This window comes from Solanum pennellii, chromosome 1 (assembly GCF_001406875.1).
Source record: "Solanum pennellii chromosome 1, SPENNV200".
Taxonomy (NCBI): Eukaryota; Viridiplantae; Streptophyta; class Magnoliopsida; order Solanales; family Solanaceae; genus Solanum; species Solanum pennellii.
The window spans coordinates 95063810-95087698 of record NC_028637.1 but is presented as its reverse complement, the minus strand read 5'-3'; the positions used below and the strand labels follow the sequence as shown (position 1 = coordinate 95087698).

General features: G+C 33.5%; 2 protein-coding genes and 1 pseudogene across 4 annotated transcripts; 2 read left to right on the top strand and 1 right to left on the bottom strand.

Moving 5' to 3' along the window:
* Nucleotides 1-4489: 4489 nt before the first annotated feature.
* On the bottom strand, nucleotides 4490-8851 carry LOC107023257 (arginase 1, mitochondrial). Of its 3 annotated transcripts, none has more exons than XM_015224269.2 (7): nucleotides 8619-8851; nucleotides 7624-7784; nucleotides 6807-6966; nucleotides 6459-6592; nucleotides 5490-5699; nucleotides 5271-5381; nucleotides 4490-4984 (listed from the first exon to the last, which is right to left on the bottom strand). In XM_015224269.2, exons 2-7 carry the CDS (start codon nucleotides 7762-7764, stop codon nucleotides 4724-4726), a joined length of 1017 nt encoding a protein of 338 aa, XP_015079755.1. In that variant the 5' UTR covers nucleotides 7765-7784; nucleotides 8619-8851; the 3' UTR covers nucleotides 4490-4723. The 3 variants fall into 3 exon arrangements, with proteins under 3 accessions (XP_015079755.1, XP_027771538.1, XP_027771540.1); XM_027915737.1 differs by lacking the exon at nucleotides 8619-8851 and adding an exon at nucleotides 7873-8000; XM_027915739.1 differs by lacking the exon at nucleotides 8619-8851 and adding an exon at nucleotides 7964-7988.
* A 4980-nt stretch (nucleotides 8852-13831) lies between these two features.
* LOC107025137 lies at nucleotides 13832-17219 on the top strand (annotated as a pseudogene).
* Nucleotides 17220-17912: 693 nt separating this feature from the next.
* Nucleotides 17913-22020, top strand: LOC107016116. Its single transcript, XM_015216634.2, has 3 exons — nucleotides 17913-19579; nucleotides 19967-20156; nucleotides 21639-22020. The coding sequence occupies exons 1-3, from the start codon at nucleotides 18044-18046 to the stop codon at nucleotides 21764-21766; spliced, it is 1854 nt and encodes a 617-aa protein (XP_015072120.1). The 5' UTR covers nucleotides 17913-18043; the 3' UTR covers nucleotides 21767-22020.
* Nucleotides 22021-23889: the final 1869 nt, after the last annotated feature.

The following is a 23889-nucleotide window of genomic DNA, read 5'->3' as shown; positions in this document are numbered from 1 at the left end:
AATTTACACTCTCATAAAAAAAACATGTTATTTTATCTCATAATAAATTCAAACAGACGATAAGACCTGCAGTCCTTTTAGCAGTACTGGGATTGATGGGAACTTATCGCAATTCTCATTGTTTACTAACGCCAAATCATTTCTCTCATGAAAAAAACATGTCCTCAATCTCATAATAAATTCAAACACAATAAAATTTGATAACTCTACACATTTTACTCCCAAGTCCTATACCATATTAATGGAATTTGTCGCGCAATGCACATTTACTAAGACATCATTTCAATCATATTTTTCACAACTATCTTTTGTGAAGTTAACTTTGCAAGTAGTTAATTTATTTTTCTCTTAGAAATTAAAATACGCTCCTCCTAAACTACGTAAGCTTATCATTTTACTCTTATTTAATATTCTCTTAAATCATTTTTTTAATAAATGTGTATGAATTAATTTATTTGATAAATGAATATGAATAAACTACTTAATTTTCTATATTGGTCCAATCACTCGTCAAAGGTAAAATAGAAAGAATAGTGTCATTTATATATTGATTTTTAAAATGACAAATATTAAGAAATATCTAATTTTTAGAAATATCAATATGTAAATAGAAACAAAGGGAGTATCTGAAAAGATCAAATATGGAAAAAAAATTTGAATTTTCTCTTGAACTTTTTCCAAAAAGACAATTAACTATTGTAGCGACCTAGTACGTACACACTTAATTTTTTGACATTAATATCCCCTTCTGAAGACAATTTCAATTTTGTTTTAAAATGTATTGTACACACAATTTTACATGTAAATAATATTATTTAAAGTTTTTTAAACCTGTTTTCCTTGATATCTTTTAGATTTTTGCAAAAAAAAAAAAAGAAAGAAAAGAACCTAGCTCTGCTCTCACCATACATATCTCTTTAAAATTCATTTCTTCGTTTTTCTTCATTGTTCATAAATGCAAGGAAAAAATATATTTTAAAGAGAAAATAGGAGACAGCAAATCGATTATGAAGTATACAAATGTTGGCGGCGGCGGGCGACATCATTTTTGCAAGTGGAATAAATAAAAAATTTCAAATGTATAAAATTCTTTAAAAACTTGATAACTCGTATGTAAATTAAATATTTCATTACTATTCTCTATTTGTGATGATGATCTAAGATAGAAAAATGACATTGTAGTGATTGTAGGTAGTGCTCCAACAAGAATAGAAAAGATAAATAATAAAAAATTATTTTTTTCGATAAACTTCTGATAAATTTAGATAATAAAATCATAAATTTTATGCATAAATATTACAAAATTTTTAATTGAAGTCGTTATCATAATTTTGTTTTGGTGAGCTTTTGATTTGGTGAATCCTCCGCGAGTTCGAACGAAAAAATCATAAACTTTAAGTTCAAAATTATTAACAAGAAAATCATATTCTTTACTCCTTTCTATTACTTTTTAAGAATTCCCTAAGTTGAAAATTATTAATAAGAAAATCATATTTTTTACTCCTTTCTATTACTTTTTAAGAATTCCCTTTTAAGGGTAGAGTGTTAAATATGCTGCCATCAAATAATTGATAATGACAAATTACAGTGATTATCGAAGAAGAACTCAAAATAAAAAAAAATCTAAAAATTTAAAGAAGTTTGGGCCACCAATAAAAAGATATAAAAAAATTTTGACATGATTAATATATTAAAAATTATAATACTTAATTATATAATGACCAATAAAAAAGTTTCATGCGTTTAAATTTGTCATTTTAATATATATTTTTTCTTCTCATGCACCACACCTTGAGAAGGGTGAAGATATTTTCTTTGTCATGTCATCTTCAAAGAGGTATTAATATCACTTTGAACAAGATTAGGTGTGTAATAGGCTACGACAATAGTTTAAACGTGCAACTGACTTTTCAGGACAAATTCAAGAGGAGATTTATGCGCTTTTCCAAAAAAAAATTAAATATCCATCTTAAACTTTGAATAATAAAATATATTTCAAAAATTCAATTAATATAAAATAGAGAAAGTGACTAATAGTACAATACTACGGGTATCCATTCAAGAATTAATATAAAATAGAGAAAGTGACTAATAGTACAATACTACGGGTATCCATTCAAGCAAGGTAAACATTGGAGGGTCCGGCTTCTCTCCATTCCCCTTCTCTCTATTTTCTCCAAGTTCCCTTTGTATTGATGACATATGGTCAATTTAATGGCTAAAATTTAGTTAAGTAAAATAAAGCTCTAACTACGATTATTAGAAAAATTAATTACTTTCATATATTTACTATCAAAAGATTTTTATAATCCCACAACTCTTAATCAATATTATATTTTTCTTGAATATATGTCAAGAAATCTTTATTACTTTGTGTAAATTTCTTCAATATATATTCAAGAAATTTTACAGAAAGCAAGAAAGAATTTTTGAATGTATATTTTAGAAAAAATATAATGTTTTAAATGAGTGGGATTGTAAAAATCTTTTGGAAGTATATGGAAGTAATTAATTTTTTAAATAAGCATAGTTAGAACTTTATTTAATCAACTAAATCTTAATGATTAAATTAATTATATGCCATGTGCCAGCATTTCGATTTCGAACAGACACTAATCTAATTGCAGTTCTTTAGCAATAATTATATCGTTGTCATACCTATATTAGGTTAATGACTTCCATAAATATATTTGCCCCAATCCAACCAACATTATGCCACTATATTCGGACAAACATTTTGTGTTTGAACTTCTCTTTAAGTATTTCTAAATACTAAACTTGTTTTTGTACTAAGATTATTAAATTGATATCTTAATTTATGGTGTGCTTACAGTATTATGTCTAGATAGTTAAGTCAATTACTGTACAACTGTTGCTTTTGAATTATATTAGTTTTTGACTCAAAGTACTTTGATATAATATTTGTAATTTTGAAAAGAATAAAAAATTGTGTAATTAGTTCTTAATAATGTAAAATGGGAAAATTGTATATAATGGCAAATTAATAAATCTATCCTTTGATTTAATTGTGTCCCGTAGCAAACTGTTTGTCAGTCGCCTCTCTCCCTCAAACTCTCGCTCGCCACTCTCCTCTCTCGCTTCATCTCTCGCTCGCTTCCTCTCTCTTTTATACAAACATAAGTGTATAAAATTTGTTTCTGTTTGTATAAAGCAGAGGAAATTATAAAAATACGTATATTTTTGTTCCCCTCTTTCCCCTCTTCTAGATCACGCTCGCCACTCTCCCTAATCTCGCTCGCCACCCTAGCCTCTCTCGCTTATGCAAACAGAAGCGAAATGTATAAATTGCATTTCTATTTGTATAAAACGAGAGAAAATTGTATATACACATGTAAATACATATATTTTCGTCCTATACACTTATAATTATACAATAAAAATACTGCCCTGCCCAGTTTCTTTTGCCTCTCTCTTTCTCGTTTTATTCAAATTCAAATTGTATATAATTTCTCTCTTTCTTGTTTTATACAATTCGATTCAATTGTATATTCCCTGCCCCAAGTCTCTTTTGCCTTTCTCTCTTTCTCATTTTGTACAAATTTAATTGTATATAATCGTTCTACACACTTAAAATTATACAATTTGTTTTTATACAATTCTCTGTCCAAGTCTCTTTCTCTTTCTCGTTTTATACACTTTATTTTATACAATTCGCTTCAATCATATATGTATAGCGAATTCTACATTTATATGTTTGCTATGAAGTGCAATTGTGCAAACTTTGCTATAGCATACAAATATGAATTTTATGTTTGCTATATGTGAAAGTTGCCCATATAAAATTCATGCAAAATAGTTCTAATAATTATTATAAAGCATTAAAAGAAAAATATAATATCAAACTCATAAGCACAAACAAAAATCTTCAATAATAACTAAAAATTGAGATGCAAATGAGAAATATGTTGTTTGTAGAAGTAAAAGAGAAGCATGACACATATATAATGAGTACTCCATATATAATTGTACTTATAGGTGCAGTGATTCGTTGAATTCTTTTTCCAGTATCATTAAAATCATTAAATTAAAAAAGCAACTTTTGATCTTTCTCACCACAAATAATAGAAGGTTAAAAGATTGAGGTAAGATATGTGTGGCTGATTCATTAAGCAATATTAATATGACAAAAAAATATTTAAAATCCAGTTTACTATAAATTGATTGTTCTATCTAATTTCTTGATAAATTTATTAATTACGTGCTAATTAAATTAATAATTGATTCAATGTATCACTTCCTAAATCAATGTATAATTTCTTTAGGAGTACTCTTTAGTTTGTAATAAATGTAGGAGATTAACAGACCTTAAAAGAATAAATATTTAATTTATTAAATAATTATAACATTTAAATATAGTGTAAGAGTAGAATCATAATCTAGCTTTTGCCTAAAATTCACTGACACACTTTTCCCTACAGCTATTTTAAAACACTATAAAAGATTCAAAACATCCCTACACAAGTTAACAGAACACATCAAAATCTGCACCACTTAAAAGATTATATAACTTATAAGAATCACAGGGTCCTCATAATGAACTGCAAATATAGCTTTTAGTTTTAGAGTTACAATAAGGTGAATAAACACTTCATTTTGGTGCTTGTTCTCTGTTAAACCTCCCCAGTAAAGATGAGTACAAATCTAGTGGTCTCTATTGGATGCATGGTAATTCTTCCTTCATAATTTTAGAAATTACTGCAGGTCACTTGGATATCTTGGCAGTAAGTTCTCTTACCAGCTTCGCAGCAACCATTGCAGTCATGCCATCAACGGTATCACGCTGTGGGTTGAACTCAACCACATCAGCACCAACAACATCAGCTTGAAGGTTATGCAGTATGTTTAGAACATCGCGGAAAGAGAGACCTCCTGGTTCTATATGAGATACTCCAGGAGCAAATGCTGGATCCATGCAGTCAACATCCACTGAGATATACACGCCCTTCACACCTTCGCCAAGTTTCTGAATGTACAAGAATAATAGTTAAACAATTGAGATTATCAATGAAGCAAATAAGATTAGCAGTTGCTACATTTGGTAAGTAACAGCAAATATAATGAAATTGAAGGGGATCATAGCTTATAGTAGGATATATTGAGACAGAGAGAAATGTGAGAGTATTAGGCATCTGGAATAGACTCATCATATTCAGAATTCCTGAAGTGATGAACACATTTGCAAGTATATGATTTGGACAGAAAATACAAGAGGGTAAGGTAAAGGAAAGCGAAGGTAAAGATATACAGACCAGATTCTCCAAAAATTGTCGGTCTTGGGAAAATGTTCGCATTTCATATTGCTCCACACCGAACCTTTTTCCTTGTTCTCGACCTTCTTTATTAATTGATCTAATTCCCACCTACATATAAGATCAAGTGTTCTGGTAAATATTTTGTATTGTTTAAACCAAGAAATAGCATACAAAGTTATACATGCTTAGCTGGTCTATAGAAAGAACATATATTACTTGCAAAAGCCGTCGAGCATAACCACCCTCCATTATTCGTGCAAAGCTTGATGCATGTGAGTATTTGTTTCCTTCAAAGGCATGATAAATGTCAGGATGAGCATCAAGGTGAAGGATATCAATAGGCCCTCCAAGCTTTTCAGACACAGCTCTTACAACAGGATAGGATATAGAGTGATCACCCCCTAACACCAAGGGGCGCAATGGATTCTGAAAAAGTCAAAATGGGAATTAAAATAAGCAAAAAATGTTAGAACTGAAGCATACAGGCCTTGCTAAGAAGAGAATACTTTGAGTAGAGTTCCTAATTATAACAATATTTTATTCAGTCATCAAAGTGTAAGAAATATTTCGATTCAGAAGCAAGGGGAAGTCATACAATAACAGTGAGTATTGATGCTTCATTGAATAACAGTTGGGCAGAAGATCTTCCATGCAACAAAAGATCTTTCTCTTGTTCACTACGAGATGAGAAAAATTGGCAGGATTACTATAGCAGGGTAGAGAAGGCACAATAGTTTGATGCCTAAACATATATACATCTGTTAACAGTCTTGAGCAGGTCCTTCCAGCTTCAAAAATCATATTATGGATAAAAGAGCTCCTTTCAACAACATATGAGGTCATGAAGACAATTCACTTTTTCCTTTCTAACTTTTAATAGACATATGGATGAAGGCGAGCAAGCTTACTTTACACTGGTAACTCTGAACAATATAATGAAGAGATACAATTAAAGCCAAAATTTCAGTATGGACTCAGACATTGTAATAAAATTTCTGTTTTTACTGGCTTTGGATGGGGAGAATGGGGGTCTAGAAGTTTGATATATCATTATAATAAAAATGATTTTGGTAAATTTTCTAATTTAATGGGTGAAGTAGCCAGTGGCCTATGGTATTAGTATGCTTCCCCTGCAGAAAGGACACAAATACTTCCCCAGAAGTTATTACATAAATTATGGTTTACCTCCTCCATAACTAGCTTGACAGATTCACTTATGATACTCATCAACCTATCATCATCTACACCTGCATCTCTTAACTCTTGCACAGGCACATCACCAACATCAGTTAAGATGCGTGGATCATCTAATTCTTTTCCTGCACAAAAGAAATAATTGCATTGTTTTGTTTTCTCCATAACCAGAACAGATAAATATTGAATAGAATGAGTATAAAGCTTAACCCACTATTTACTGATTATTTGATTGTGATTGATAAATCCCTAAAACAAAATTAGTGTTTTGAAACTCATCTTGTCCAAAGTAAATAATGTGAAGAATAATTGTTTCAACAGATAAATAATTTTACTTACCTTCCTCAGTTGTAGAGTTTGTACTGCCACACCACATAGCCTCTCGTATACGAGGAGGAGCAAATGCTGGCCCCTGGAGAAATGAAGAGTTATGTCCCAGAGGAACTCCAAGAAGAGACGTTGAGGCTACAGCACCTCCAAGAGCACGAACAAGCTCTCCCTATAAAAGTAACTTGAAAAGATCAGGAAATAAATCAATCATTCACGTGTAAATGGTCTTATAGGAAAAATTCACTACAGCAAACCAGTAGGTCAATCCAAATGAGAAACAACAACCCTTAAAGGTAGCTAATGTCTTGTAAGAGAATACCGAAGTAGTTGCTTGTCTTCTTTCTTTCCCTTCTCCCCTGACAAACCTATGTTCCATCTATCCTTAACCATCATGAAGAAATAGCCCATTATCATATTAGGATACAACTACCATCTTGTCCATTTCATTTGTGTGACTAGATTAAGTGACAATGCAGGGACACAGATCATGCTGTGAGGAAACAATACAAAAATTCTTGAAATATTTCTGGTGCTGACAAAATGTTTAGTCATGCTTATCAATTCCAATCACATAGAACTTCCTTTTAAAATGACATTGACACTATTGTCACAAGTAAACTAATATACATGAGAACTAGCAGTGCTGAATTTATGCACACACCACACTATCAAGGATCACCAAGATAAACCAAAAGGTTCAAGAGCTTTTACACAAAGGTTCTACTCACGATATTAATTCATTAATTAGTTAAATGTAGTAATTGAAAAGAACTAAGTGATACTAATATGAAGTATCTCATTATGAGCGCAACTCAAAATAACATACCTTAAGTTTTGCTCTTTCACGAATAAGTGTAAGAGATGCCTCTATAACACGATTCTGTCCTTTTTCCACCAATTCTTTTGGAACATTTGACGCGTGCAATTTCTGCATATAATGGATTCCCATTCTTCCAGCACTCTTCATATTTGTTTATTCTGATTATCCTACAAAACCCCAACAAAATAAAATAAATTCCTTTTACCCAGAAATCCAAAGCTGCAAAGTAGATAAGAATATCAAAGAGGAACTGACTAGGCATGATGCTACACAACAAATGAACCAGATATACTTGGTATGTTATCTATCTTCAATAGTACCATGTTTATGAGCAAACACAAATTACCCTGTCCTCTCCTATTGATATCCCCAAAAGAGAGAGCACAATTTATTTTGCATCCTCCACAAGCATGTTAAGATAAAAAAAAAGTCTGTACTCTCTCAAGAAGAGCTTGTCACCTGTGCATTAGTTTCTGGTAAAAAAGTTTGTTGTCTACAAAATTGTTAACATACAGAAAGGTATAGTACTGTTGAGTCATGTCATCAAACTACAACGTGCCAGTATAATCCCACAAGTGAGGTCCGTGGTGTAGAGTATACTCAAACCTTACTCTTACATTATAGGTCGCTTCCAATAAACACTCTGGTCAAAGAAAGCAAACGCGCAACATCTAAAGCAAAAGGGAATCAAGAAGATTTTGCAGCGCATCTACCTATGTAAAACCAAAAAAAAAAAAATCCCAAAAAGGAGACTTTATCTCCTCAAACCCAAACCCATGTCCATATATACTTTTCTCAACAACCAAATAGAAAAAAGAAAGCAACTTTCTTTGAATTCCCATTATTATTTTCATAAAAGAGTTAAAACTTTTCTCAACAACCAAACAGAGTCCCACAACTAGTAAATGTATCCAAATTTGGGGATTAAAAAAACAGCAATAAATTAAAGAACAAAAGGTTAATCCTCAAGAGAAACAAAGCAAGAAAGTGATATATCATACCTACAACTGCAAGAAAGAGTGATGAGAGCAAAAAAAGAAGGCAATCGCTGAGTTTAACAAAGAGGTAAAAAAAAAGAAGAAGACATGCAGTCGTTTTTAGTAGTAATATAATGGGATTTGGTGCTTGCAGCGGGTGGAGTATGAAAATGGAAATATTGTTATTAGGCAACGGAGATTAGCACAATTTACACGTAATCACCGACTGATTAAGCCAATCCATTTCTCTTGTGAAAGGGACTTATCCAACCAACATACTAAAATAATAATTTTTTTCTTTAATTTTATGGGGTTTGTAGCCTTGGGTTTGGTTGAAATCTAATTAGTTTAGGTTAATTATAAATCATATCAATTAAATCGTGACATGTAATAAATGAGAAATTTATTTTTATTTTAAAAAAATAAGGATATTTCATGGCTAATAGGTTGATGTGAAGAGTATTTTAGAGTAGAAAGATAAATGAAATATATTATTATATTAAATTTGAAGGTCATTTTTCAAATATTTACATAACTTTTTTACTTCATTTGTAAGTTACAAAGCGGTCAAATAATTATCTAATTGACTATGGATAAAGCATATATCATAAATGTATCAACATGGGACATTCTTAACCATAGATCTCGGATTCGAGCCCTAAGTATGATTTAAATCATGTTAGAAGCACGATCTGAATTTTGTCTAAGCTCCAATATGAATTTTGAAAATCGAGTGGAAAAAAAAAAAAAATAGATAACCAAATATATGATATACCTGGAATAGAAAAGGTTGATATTCTAAGTGAGAAAATATGTAAGTCCGAAACTCAAACGGTAGAAAATATTAACAAAAATTCCAAAAGGGTATATAAAATTTTATATACCCTTTTGGAATTTTTGTTAATATTTTCTACCGTTTGAGTTTCGGACTCTAAGGTTGTATTGTTCAATTGAGATTATTGATATTTCAACTTAGCTAATTTAGTTTATAGCCTTTAAGCATAATTTATCATGAAATCCAAACTATGCATCCATATTTATGTGAGGTTTTATCCAGCTTCAGTTACATCTTTTAATTCTATAACTTTTTATCATCAGTATACTAAAAAAAAAGGATTTAAAAAGTTGCATTAAATATTATATTAAATAGTATTAACCAAATCCATGTGATAATTATCAAATACATAGAAAAAGTCAATTGTTTACTATAGGAACTTACTGTTCAAACAAATTATTCAAGCTTAGGTGACAAGGGGATAAATAAAGACAAAAAGAGATCACTAATAATGAATATAATAGCAAAATTTAGATAATTTAGTAGTACAAAATTTTAACATTATCATAAAGTCTTTTTATGTATATATCGTGGTAAAATAACCGATAAATTTCAAGAGATCTTGATATAGATAAGTTATAACCAATTATATATGTATATGCTAAGGTTAGAATTAATAGACTAATTAAAGAATATAACTTAGTTTTTCTTCTTTTTGTATGGTTTTGATTTTTAATCCATAACACAGATATGTCAGTTAATTTAATTATGGAATTTATCATTTACGATATATTGAATTAAAATTTTTAGATAAACATGCAAAACTCATTTTCAGAATTAATATTTAAATAATCTTAGGATAATTATCTTAGTGTTGCTTATTAAGAAAAAAATATATGTATCTCAGATTATTTTGTGTTTAGTAAGTTAGCCGTTTTTTTTACAAGTTGGCGAATTCAATTCCCAATGCTGTATCACAAACTTCTATGTATCATTAACGCTGACACCCGCCCATTGGCCAACTTCTCTGTTAGGTGTTAACATCATGGTTAAATATGATCGGTCGGAAAAAAAATTATCTGGATCGATTGTTTATATCAAATTAATACAATTTTTATTATTACATAATTTAATAAAATAAAATGAAGAGTTAAGTCACCGACGAATTCTTAAACTCATATTCACTTAGACACTTTAACTAAGACTAATACTTATAGAACACTTTTACCTATTCAAAATTATTCTTATTAAACATTTTTTAATAATCATCAAAAAAATATGAAGAATGTGTGATACACTTACGCTGACATGACAAAACAGCTAATTAATCAATGACATGTGACACTGGACCTCCAAAATTATAAAATTATTTTAAACACATTTTATATCTAGTTTTTTTTAAAAAAAATAATGAAAATGTCAACCTATTCTAAGAACCCCACCCTCTTTCATCTTCATCTTCCTCCCAAAACATATTCTTTCTTAAATCACAAATCCTCCCCTTTCAACTTCATCTTTTTCCCAAATTACATTCTTTCTCAAACCACAAAACCTAATTTCTTATCAAGTAACTTGAAGATTATCTTTTTTAAAAAAGATACATTTTCTTACTAAGAGTGAAGAAGAAAGAAAATTTTGCTAGCGGTTATTGTCACTCTTTGTATATGACCATTAGCGGCATTCAATTTTTAATTGCCGCTAAATATATATTTTTAGCTGCAATTGTCACTCTTTGTATATGTCCCTAACGAGATTGGTTATAATGACACTTAATAATGCCGGTAAAGACGTTAGCAATCTCTATTAGTGTCAATATTTAATGCCGCTAAAAGTTGTTTTTGTTGTAGTGCCTACAGTTATCTCAAGTTCACAATCGAACTCTCTCAATACTTAGATGGGTAAACATCGAATAGAAAACTAATCTCATCTTCAAGAGTCAAAAGAATCCCTAATTATAGAGATTTCTTTCCAATCCAAAGAGGATAATCAAAACACACGTTATTTTTCTCGGACGGAAAAATACACGCTAGTTTTCTTTTTATAAGAAAACTAACGCATGTCCCCTTTTCCCTTTAGAATTAGGATTCTGAGTATTAGTTAAAAAAAATACAAAATATGATATGATTAATGACATTAAAATATTCAATAAAAATAATAATAATGAAATCACGTAAAATAAATACTTACGGATCATAATTTAAAAATACTAAATCATGCTAAAATAAGTTTAATAAGTATTAGTTAAATGACTAAATATTAAAAGGAATTAAATTTAGACTATATATTTCAATTGTCTAAACCAATATAAAATTAATAAAAAAAATCAATATTAAGCTTTATTATAATTACCAACATTTCTCTTACGAGGATTCGTTAATTCTTTACGCCAAGGAATTTCTCTCACGCTAGCTCTCCAGGGATTTTCAAACCACCATGAAACACATAATACTTAATGAAGCGTGAATATTACGAGAGGATTCCTAGCACGACGTTTTATAGATAAATTTACATGATTTGATTCTAGATTTATAGGATTTGATGGTCTGAGATTTGATTTTAAAGAAACGATACGTGAAAATTGTTTTAGTCGTAACGTATCTCCGAATAACGAATTAACACCGTCAACTCTTATATTTTACATGATTGATTTTTTTTTTTAACATAAAAATATAAACTAAAATGTTACTTAAAAGTATTATTGTTTTGGTGAATTGATTTTAACAATGAGTCAAAATTATATATAAACCAATTAAATCTAATAGGAATCCTAAGAAAACTAGTACTATTTAGGAATTTTTGACCAAACTAAGCTACTATATAAAGCAATTTATCAAAATAATATATTTTTCTAAAGTTTTACAAAACTAAACATATGTGAAAACTATAATGCACTAGCCAAAACTGGGAAGGGTGAATGAACCCTGTTTCATCACTGGGAACAGAAGGTGCATGTTAGATTGCTAATGACAGAATCTCTCTTGAAAATTTCATCATTGCACTAGCTATATCAAAATTTCAAATATAGTTATCCAAGCTAATGCGTATAATGCAATCATGGTTCTATAATAGTCTAGATTATTGATTCAACAAACAAAAGTTGTGTACAGATACAGAGAGATTGATATGAGAGTTACATGAGAGGATCGAACTCCAATATGCCCTCTTTTGATGGATATTTATCCATTTCCCTGGCCTGGCTGCAGATTTAACTGGTGCCCATGTCAACTGAGTTAATTCACTTAAACTTTTTGGAAATTCTGATGTGTTTAGCAAGCAAACTCTTCTGATAATTATCAGATTAGCTATCCCGTTCCACACTTCTTAAAATAATAAATTGTAGAGGGTCTGCTAATTGATCAATTATCAGTTTCTTTGTGGGAATAATTGGAAGTAACTGTGGCTGAACTCAGATACTCTATTATTGTGATTTAATATATTAAGAAAAGGAATACTTAAGTAGAGCCCAAGGAAAGTCAGACCCTCAAAATTTGAACTATCTAAGTTTTGGTTAAACAAGAATGTTGAACCGCTATCATTCAGAGTGCATGCTATGTTGGAGTAGTTTAAATTGCTTGTTGGCTATGCCAGTTACTATTTTATGACTGACACATCATCTTGTCTTCAGGAATTTAGGCGTATTAAGGGAAATATAAGCTCAATGAGGGAACAGGCTGAACTTCTTAGTTCTGTGAGAGATGATATCAGTGAGTATAAGGTAAGAAAGCTTCATCGTCAAAATTCTTTTTTTGATGCTATAGTTTCAATTGCCTCTTAAGCTATTATTTGTATATCGATTCAGGCATCAGGGAGTATGTCCCCCGAAATGCATATACTGAGGGAGAGAGCTGCTATACATGGAAGCATATCTCATATAATTTATCACTGAGGATATTAATCACATCCTCTTCAATTGCCCCAAGGCAATAGCTTATTGGGATGGAATCATGGGGCACACTGTACCACATCAGTCCATGGATTGGACCAGCAGAGACATTGCCGATGTACCACACCATCTGGGGTAGCATGAAGAGTAGGCTTTTCAATCATTGGCTTACATGATAAGAAATCCTCCCTTTCACCCTTTGGAATCTCTGGATTAACAGAATCGACAACGTCTTCAAGGGAAATAACCATCAGGTGGACACCTCTCACGTCATTAACATGGCCTTGGAATACCATTTCTTGTCATATGGGTCGGAAACCACCAAACACACTACTGCAACAGCAAAAATCAGGTGGGAAATGCCAAGATATGGGACTTTAAGCTGAACACTGATGGAGCATCTGGGAACAACCCTGGTACAAGGATTAACTCTGATGAAAGTTAACTCTAGAACTTCAAACTCTAATTTGGAATCTCAAACTAGAATTTGGAACATTCCAAAAACTTCAAGCACTATTCCAAAATTCTTGCTCCAGAATATGGTGACAGTTGCAGAAACAAAAATAGAACAGAAGAAATATGCCTCTTCTCCATCACAGATGTAATTTTCACTTCCACCATCAACCTCTCTTTTTCTTCCCCACCACCACCAGAAAACTAATCCCAGTGTCCACTTCATCATCACAAACAACTCATCAACAAGAACAAGATGAAGGAAAACAAGCTTCATTAGCCCAACTCTTGAAGTACCACAAAGAAACGAAACATTCCTTTACAAACTACGCTCGTGGCCCTCGTGGTCTTGATTGGGCAAATCAACCCAACCCTTTTCGCCGTTATGTTTCTTCTCCACTCATCCCTCTGTTTCACTCTCATATTCTGATGAATCTCCTCTTTATTCATCAGTTTTCAAGACTCTCCCTTTTCCCAAACCCATTTCGGATTCCACAATTTCTCAGCTTTGCTATGATTCTTTAGCCTTATCAGCTTGGAAATCGACTGGGTTTTCAACTTGGTCCCTTCGTGTAAAGCCTAGAAGCAGAAATCTCCATCCAACTGAAGCGTATATTTTTTGTCCACCTGTTGAATCAGTGTCAGACAAAGGTTTCGTGGCTCATTATGCGCCAAAAGAACATTCTTTGGAAATTAGAGCCCAATTCTCATCGGGGATTTTCACAGGATTCTTCCCTGAAAATTTTTTCCTTATTGGGTTATCTTCTATTTTTTGGAGGGAAGCTTGGAAGTATGGTGAGAGGGCATTAGGTATTGTAATCATGATGTGGGTCATGCTATTGCTGCTGTTTCAATGGCAGCAGCAGGACTTGGATGGGATGTGAAAATTTTCCCAAGTTTAAAATCCCATCTCGGCCCGTGAAAGGGTCAATGCCAGAGATTGTGTTTTTTTGGTTTTTCCTAGTGGTTTGAATGAATTCGAGGTGGATTATAAGGAGTTGAGCTGCGCTATTTCGGAGTTTTCAGGCTTGGATTGGAAAGGCAAGCCTAATGTCCTTAGTAAAGAGCACATTTGTTGGGATATTGTATATAGAACCGCTGAAGCAGCGAAAAAGCCATTAACAATGTCTAATTTATTTAGCAGTTGATCCATTCCAGAGTAGTGGAACATTTAGTGAAAGCTCTTATAAAGATTTAACTTTAAGGGAAGTGGTTAGAAAGCGGAGGAGTATGGTTCTACCGCAATGTCCAAAGAAACATTTTATTAGATATTTTTGCATTGAATGCCTTCTGTTCACATGGTGGAAAGAAACATGTTAGGCAATTGACATTGCCATGTAGGTCACTTGCTTGTGATAGTGAAGTCCATGCTGCTCTCTTTGTTCATAGAATTGTTGTCTTGCCGAACGGATTATATTTTTTGGTGAGAAACGAGAGCCATTTGGATGATCTGAAGAAAGCTACTACAGATGAGTTTAAATGGGTGAAACCAGATGGTTGTCCCGATGATCTTCCTTTATATGAGCTTACAAGTGGAGACTGCAGGGAGCTTTCAAAACGATTGTCATGCCATCAGGTACTTATTTTCTGCTCTTTGATATGATTAATTAGCGAGGATTTATTTTACAAGTCATATCAGCTGGGACAAAAAACAATAAATTCTGGAAAGAAACAGGACCAAATGGATCCGAACAGATATTGGAAATTCACAGAGCTTGCTCTATTTGTTTGAGTTGAAGCTTTATTTTTCTTCTTGTTTGTTGTTCTTTGATATGAATATATGATCATACTTGTAAATAACTTTTTACATACGTGATTCAGTGCGTATTTTGTGATCAGATTCTCAAGACCAAAAGATATAGTGTCGTAACATGTTTTCACTTCATATCCACAATTTCATCCCCCGTTTCTCTATTATCTCGTTCTTATGTGCTTTTGCTCACAGATCCATATTACAGTTATGGTTCCTATAGTATTGTTTTTGTGGAGTTCTCCGAAAAAGTTGTCATTATAAAACTAATAGTAAGATTTATGAATAGTTGTTACCATTGAAAAAAGAATCATGGTTGAGTAGCCGAAAAATCTTATTTCTTTTCCTCGCCTTCATACGAAGTGCTTCTATTATGTAGACTAGAAATCTAAGTATATTTGAATGAAGGGTTTCCATTCTTCAACTATATATCAATATGTGTCTTTCAGTGAAATAAAGCTAAAGAAAATGATAAAACAAACTTTTTGCGCAACTTAATATATCTTGATGGCAAATAGAGATGATCCTTTACTTGTTTTTTCTCTATCAAATTGCATATTATGTAGAATTGTAATGCTAGCTGAACTTTACAGTCAGATCAAGCTCATTCGTTGCTTGTGATGCTTGAAGTGACCTCTTTTGATGGATATTTATTGTACAGGACATAGCTAGTGATGGCAGCTTCAGCTTGGGCATGATTGCACATTTCAAGCCCACTTTGTGCAACAAGGGTTCCTGATGTACCCACGACTAATTTTGGGAGACAAGAGTGCTCGGACAAGTTTGTATTTTGAATCGCATGCTGTTGGCATCTCTGCTTCCATGATTGGTTGTTTCTTTGATGATCCTGGTATACCCTCCCTACCCTCTCTTTTCTCTTATAACTTGTAATAGAAGTACTAGTCTGACAGCACGTGCGTGTGGATGTTGCATCATGCCGTATATATATCTGCAAATTAAAATCATTATTAAAAATTAGACTTTTGAGCTCGTTATGTATATATATAGTTAACTATCTCCTCCGTCTAAATAACAGTAAGTTTGAAGGCAAAGGAGCTTAAAAATGAAGCCAAGTATCAAATAGTTGGATTGCTATTGTGTTGTACTGTTTTATTCTACAATTGCAGAGCAATCAGTTCATGAAGGTAGAGTTAGAGACTGCGAGGTTTATCAGTTAATACTTCATTATATTTTTATTTTCTGATACATGTATTCAGGCATTAGTCTATCATAATCTGGTTGTAGGGTTAGCTTACTGTGGTTCATACTGTATATCGTTTTTTAGTGTAAACAAAATTCATCAACTACTGTTTAAATCACCTTGTTTTTTCGATCTCACATAAAAAACTTTACGTATGTACTACTTCTGAAGCACAAAACATCTTGGTAATTGTATTAGTGAAATGTGAACCTGAACATATGCATTTATCATCCTTCAGGATCTTGTCATTTGACATGTGTGAATATACCTATTCATTCTATTGTGTCCCTTTTTATGATCCCCTTTCCTCTCCCAGATAATTAGCAAGTGGTATCGTGTTTTGGCTTGATAACTTTATTCGACTAGATTAACTGAATGTTGTAGTGCAACTAAACTGTTACCTTTTTTTGTGATCGTTGCCAGTACATGAGGTTCTTGGGCTGAAAGGATCAAAGTTTCAGAGCCTCTATCATTTTACAGTTGGAGGTCCAGTTGTTGACAAGAGGATAATGAGTCTGCCAGCATACCCAGGCCCAAGCGATGATGCATGATCTGAAGAATAGTGAGTTGTTGGTGTTACTATCATGAATGACATTTTAAACATTATCTACAAGAAGTTTGTCTCACTACCCAAGGGTATGATAGACATTCTTATTAAACAGCATTCTTATTAAACAGCGTTTAATTTTTTTTTTTATGTATATAGATAAAAAAGAAGTGTTAGATTTTATTTTTGTTGGATATAGTTACTGGGTTAAAAATGTTTGAAAAGCAAAAACGACTAGTATAAAGTATTTAACAATTTCTTGTTGGCCTAACTAAAAAGATAAAAAGAGTCGAGAAGCGCAATGCCCAGAAAATTTGGCCACAAAATTTCAAAAACAATTAAAGAGATTTTATTTTAAAATAAGTTGTTTTTTTTTTCATTTTTAGTATTTTTTTAAATGTAACATAACATAAAAAAATATTATTCTGACCAAAAGGATAATATATGTGTAATTGAATAATTTTAATTGATTTTGAGTTTTTCATCCAATTAAAAAATACGAATAATATATTAAAAAATACTTTATTTAATCGTAAAATGTACTAATAAAACAAAATTGAGAAATATTTTTAACCTTATTTTACAGAAATATTAAATAGTGTCGTGTTGTGTGTTAAGGAAAATCGAGAGTTGAGTTACTTTCAAGATTTTATTAAAAGGTAAAGCTTAATGTCACGTAGTATTTGAAAGGTAACTCCAGGACTTGTAGCAAGTAAACTCTAATTTGGAATCTCAAATTAGAAATTGGAACATTCCAAAAACTTCCAGCACTATTCCAAAATTCTTTCTCCAGAATATGGTTGACAGTTGCAGAAACAAAAATAGAACAGAAGAAGAAATATGCCTCTTCTCCATCACAGATTTCATCTTCCCTTCCACCGTCAACCTCTCTCTGTCTTCCCCACCACCACCAGAAAACTAATCCTAATGTCCACTTCATCATCACAAACAACTCATCAACAAGAAGAAGATGAAGAAAAACAAGCTTCATTAGCCCAAGTCTTGAAGTACCATAAAGAAACGAAACATTCCTTCACCAATTACGCTCGTGGCCCTCGTGGTCTTGATTGGGCAAATCAGCCCAACCCTTTTCGCCGTTATGTTTCTTCTCCACTTATCCCTCTGTTACACCCTCCATATTCTGATGAATCTCCTCTTTACTCGTCACTATTCAAGACTCTCCCTTTTCCCAAACCCATTTCGGATTCCACAATTTCTCAGCTTTTCTATGATTCTTTAGCCTTATCAGCTTGGAAATCTACTGGGTTTTCAACTTGGTCCCTTCGGGTAAACCCTAGTAGCGGGAATCTCCATCCAACTGAAGCGTATATTATTTGTCCACCTGTTGAATCAGTGTCAGACAAAGGTTTCGTGGCTCATTATGCGCCAAAAGAACATTCTTTGGAAATTAGAGCCCAATTCTCATATGGGATTTTAACAAGATTCTTGCCTGAAAATTCTTTCCTTATTGGGTTATCTTCTATTTTTTGGAGGGAAGCTTGGAAGTATGGTGAAAGGGCATTTAGGTATTGTAATCATGATGTGGGTCATGCTATTGCTGCTGTTTCAATGGCAGCAGCAGGGCTTGGATGGGATGTAAAAGTTCTAGATGGATTAGGTTACGAGGAATTAGAGAAGTTAATGGGCGTTGAAAATTTTCCAAAGTTTAAAATCCCATCTCGGCCCGTGAAAGGGTCAATGCCAGAGATTGAGTTTGAGCATCCAGATTGTGTTCTTTTGGTTTTCCCTAGTGGTTTGAGTGAATTTGAAGTGGATTATAAGGAGTTAAGTTGCGCTATTTCGGAGTTTTCAGGTTTGGATTGGAAGGGCAAGCCTAATGTGCTTAGTAAGGAGCACATCTGTTGGGATATTATATATAGAACAGCTGAAGCAACAAAAAAGCCATTAACAATGTCTAATTTATCAGTAGTTGATCCATTTCAGAGTAGTGGAACATTTAGTGAAAGCTCTTATAAGGATCTAAGTTTAAGGGAACTAGTTAGAAAGCGTAGGAGCGCAGTTGATATGGATGGTTCTACCGTGATGTCCAAAGAAACATTTTATCAGATATTATTGCATTGTATGCCATCCGGTTTACACGGTGGAAAGAAACATGTTCGGCAACTGACATTGCCATTTAGATCACTTGCTTGGGATAGTGAAGTCCATGCTGCTCTGTTAGTTCATAGAGTTGTTGGCTTGCCAAAAGGACTATATTTTTTGGTGAGAAATGAGAACCATCTGGATGATCTTAAGAAAGATACTAGAGCTGAGTTTAAATGGGTGAAACCAGATGGTTGTCCGGATGATCTTCCTTTATATGAGCTTGCAAGTGGAGACTGCAGGGAGCTTTCAAAACGATTGTCATGCCATCAGGTATGTATTTTCCATTCTTTGATTTGATCATATTAGTGTAGCTGCCCTGGTAGTGTGCCCTCTTATCGCTGCCCCCTTGGGCCTCACGATGAATATGCTCCATGGATCGGGCATGGTTGGCCACATCAAGAAATGAATGGCCGGCTGAAACCAAATGCTCTGTGTCGACCCTCAAGCAGTACCGCAACCCACGTACAAAACAGTGAACTCTCTCCTCCTCCGTGGCAGGATCATGGTAGCATGGAGATGATCCTTTACTTGTTTTCTCTCTATCTAATGGCATATTATGTAGAATTGTGATGCTAGCTGAACTTTACAGTCAGATCAAGCTCATTCGTTGCTTGTGATGCTTCAAGTGACCTCTTTTTATGGATATTTATTATACAGGACATTGCTAGTGATGGTTGCTTCAGCTTGGGCATGATTGCACATTTCGAGCCCACTTTGCGCAACAAGGGTTCCTGGATGTACCCACGACTATTTTGGGAGACAGGAGTGCTCGGACAAGTTTTGTATCTTGAATCACATGCTGTTGGCATCTCTTCTACCGGGATTGGTTGTTTCTTTGATGATCCTGGTATACCCTCCCTACCCTCTCTTTTCTCTTTGACTTGTAATAGAAGTACTAGTCTCACAGCACATGCGTTGCACGTGGATGTTGTGTCATGCAGTTATATATCCGCAAATTAATATCATTATTAAAAAATAGGCTTTTGAGATCGTTATTTATATAGATGTTAACTATCTCCTCCATATAAATAAAAGTAAGTTTGAAGGCAAATGAGCTTAAAATTTAAATGAAGCCAAGTATCAGGTAATTGGATTGCTATTGTGTTGTAATGTTTTATTCTACAAAATTTTCCATGAAAAGTACAGCTATAGATATGCTTTTAGTTCATGCTTCCAGCAAACTCTATTAGGAAGAAATTATAGAGAAGTCTGAAAGTCAAAATGACCATTGTTAAACTATTAAGATAAATTAGTCTCTTTCCTTGCAAAATCTCTTTTAGTAATAATTTCATGGAATTTGGACTCAGTAACATCTTAGAATTATAATTTCTGCTTAAGATGCATAAAAAGATATACTGATCTGATTTCAGATATTGCCCGTTCTCAGTCTTAAAGACAAAAAGACACCTAAAAAGATAAAAGATAAAGGACAACCTGAACTTGACATGTCATATCCTTCCAGTTCAGGTTGAACCAGCTATTAACTTGCGTAATGATGCACCAATCAGTCCCTCACCAGTGACACTCTTTCAACTCCCTTCCCCCAAAAGAAAAACGGACAGGGGAAGAAAAGAATAAAAGAATTTGAAATAGATAGGCACCCGGAAGAGGAAGAAATTCTTATCAGTCTATGTACTGGTAGTAGTAAGTGGTTCACCTGTGTATGACTATACTATAGTAGTATAGTTCAAAAAAAAATCTAGCATCTCTTCTCTAAAAGGAAAGAGTTGGTCACTGTCTACTTGAAGCAAGAGTATCGCCACCACTCTCTTTTCTAGAATATGTAGATGTAAGAGGCTGGAGAATCATGAACACTGAATTAGAATTGCAGAGCAATCAGTTCTTGAAGGTAGAGTTAGAGACTGCGAGGTTTATTAGTGAACACTTTATTATATATATTTTTTCTGATAAATATATTCAGGCATTAGTCTATCATAATCTGGTTGTAGGGTTAGCTTACTGTGGTTGATACTGTATATCTTTTTTAGTGTTAAGAAAATTCATTAACTTCTGTTTAAATCACCTTGTTTTTTCGATCTGTCACATAAAAAACTTTATGTATGTACTACTTCTGAAGCACAAAACATCTTGGTAATTGTATTAGTGAAATGTGAACCTGAACATATGCATTTATCATCCTTCAGGATCTTGTCATTTGACATGTTTGAATATACCTATTCATTCTATTGTGTCCCTTTTTATGATCCCCTTTCCTCTCCCAGATAATTAGCAAGTGGTATCGTGTTTTGGCTTGATAACTTTATTCGACTAGATTAATTGAATGTTGTAGTGCAACTAAACTTTTACCTTTTTTTGTGATCGTTGCCAGTACATGAGGTTCTTGGGCTGAAAGGATCAAAGTTTCAGAGCCTCTATCATTTTACAGTTGGAGGTCCAGTTGTTGACAAGAGGATAATGAGTCTGCCAGCATACCCAGGCCCAAGCGATGATGCATGATCTGAAGAATAGTGAAGGTTATTTGACTCATTATGTCCAATTTCACTAACATAAAAAGCTATTACACGTTGATTTTCACATAAATTAGGTAGCAAGAAGGTTCACTACTCATATTTTTTCATAGAAAACTTAAACGATAGAAGAATATGTATGTCTTGCTTGACATGTTACATTATATAGCTAGGAACCACAATTGAATCTATGCCCATAATGTTATCAACTTATGCTTATGCCAATTCCGTCATTGTACAGTTCTTCTTCCATCTTTCAAGCATTGCAACGTCTCTTCTATAGTTTGCATGGGTCCGTCCATATGTGGCTTGTTAAGTTTCTGTTTTTTAATATCTCGATTCTGGTCTTTCTCTATAACTTCTAGAGCATCTGTCACGACCCAATTTCTCGAGCCATGAAGGCACCTACTATAACCCATCAGTAGGTAAGCCAAACCACAACCCAGAACCACACATAATGGGTGTGAGGGTAGAAACTAAACAAGACTAAGAAAAATTACTATAACAACATAAGCAAACCAAAACATAAATGCAATAAAGGATCCCTCCCAGAACCTGGAAGTCACTAATACAGAGCTACCAACAAAACGAGTACAAGTCCCAACAGTGGACCACCGAAACTAGACTGTCTCGAAAAGTAAAAGACAAGTCTTTATATAAACAGATGGAGACTGAAATAGTACAAAACCCTGTGTGCTCACCCCTGTCTCCAGACCAGAAATTCTCCAAACTCGATCAACGCTGACTACTGGTGCTCGGACCTGCATCACGAAAATAGATGCAGAGTGTAGCATGAGTACCAAATAACAGGTACCCAGTAGGCATCATAGGCCGACTGAACTAGAAAAGTAAAGCACTATGAAAAGACGAAATCACAAAACTAGAGGTCAAGAACGGAAGGCTAAGTAACACAATAATGCACACGAGTGTATAAAGATCTAACTAAATTAATATAAATAAGCTAACTACACCTAACTGGACCCACCATAAGCCCAGAAGGTACACTCGTGCACAAGTTTAAATAAAAACCCGAACGGACCCCCATAAGTCCGACGCGTACACAAAATAACTATAACTTAAGGAGAATAGAACTCGAGGCCAAAGAACACCGAACCAAAAAGTAGAATCTGACGGTACGGAGGTCGGGCCTTGAACCGGACACTCACCAGAATTACACAAGTAGCCAATTGCAAAATATAAGTAACTGAGGCCGGACCTCTAACCGGATGCTCTACATACTTGAGGCCGGACCTCTAACCGGATGCTCTACATAAGTATGTGGATGGTCGAGGCCGGACCTTAAATCCGGATACCCGACAAAGATGTCGATATAGCATGCTGAAAGAGTCTTTATCTATCCATAATCATATAAACCCATGGAACACCATCCAGACTTAGCTAATCAATGTAAGACCTTACAGTCGAATAGAAACTCAACTTTGAATCACGGAGCGGAATTCATTGTCACTGACGTAACTCGAGAAGCCGTAACATCTAAGAAATAAGAGTAACTATCGCTAGAGCAAGCTCATCGTCTAGCTAAATACCAAACTATCAGACTCAAGTCTGCTACATCAGTCTACAAGGATTTAAGCCGGCCGAGCGACGTCGGGGCTAAACTAAGTCCTACCGACTTTGAATCATGCATTTCTAAGGAAAACCCTAGTCAAACCTAAACTAAGGCTCAACATACTTCTGACAACCAGTATTCAAACATACAAGTAATTCATATAGCAAAGAAGGTCAATATAAACATGCTCACAGTTACCCGATAATTCTCAGAACAAGGCCGAAAATATAATTTTTAACACCTATGCATGATCCAATAACTACCCAACCCAAATTCCAACTAATCAACATGCATTCACATGTTCGAGTTCAGTCTAAGAAGAGAAACCATAGCCTACCTGAACGCAGATCACGCGCGCTCCAAAATTCACTCCCCGGATCTTTTACTTTCTAAAAGGCCTCGAAACGTTGATACACTATCAGAAATAGAGTCACAACGTTATTACAGTCATTTAAACACTAAAATTGCAAGAAACGGAGACGGGTCAATTTCACGGTCAAAATGGAAAAAATGGGATCCGCGTTGAGAAATCCCGAATTAAC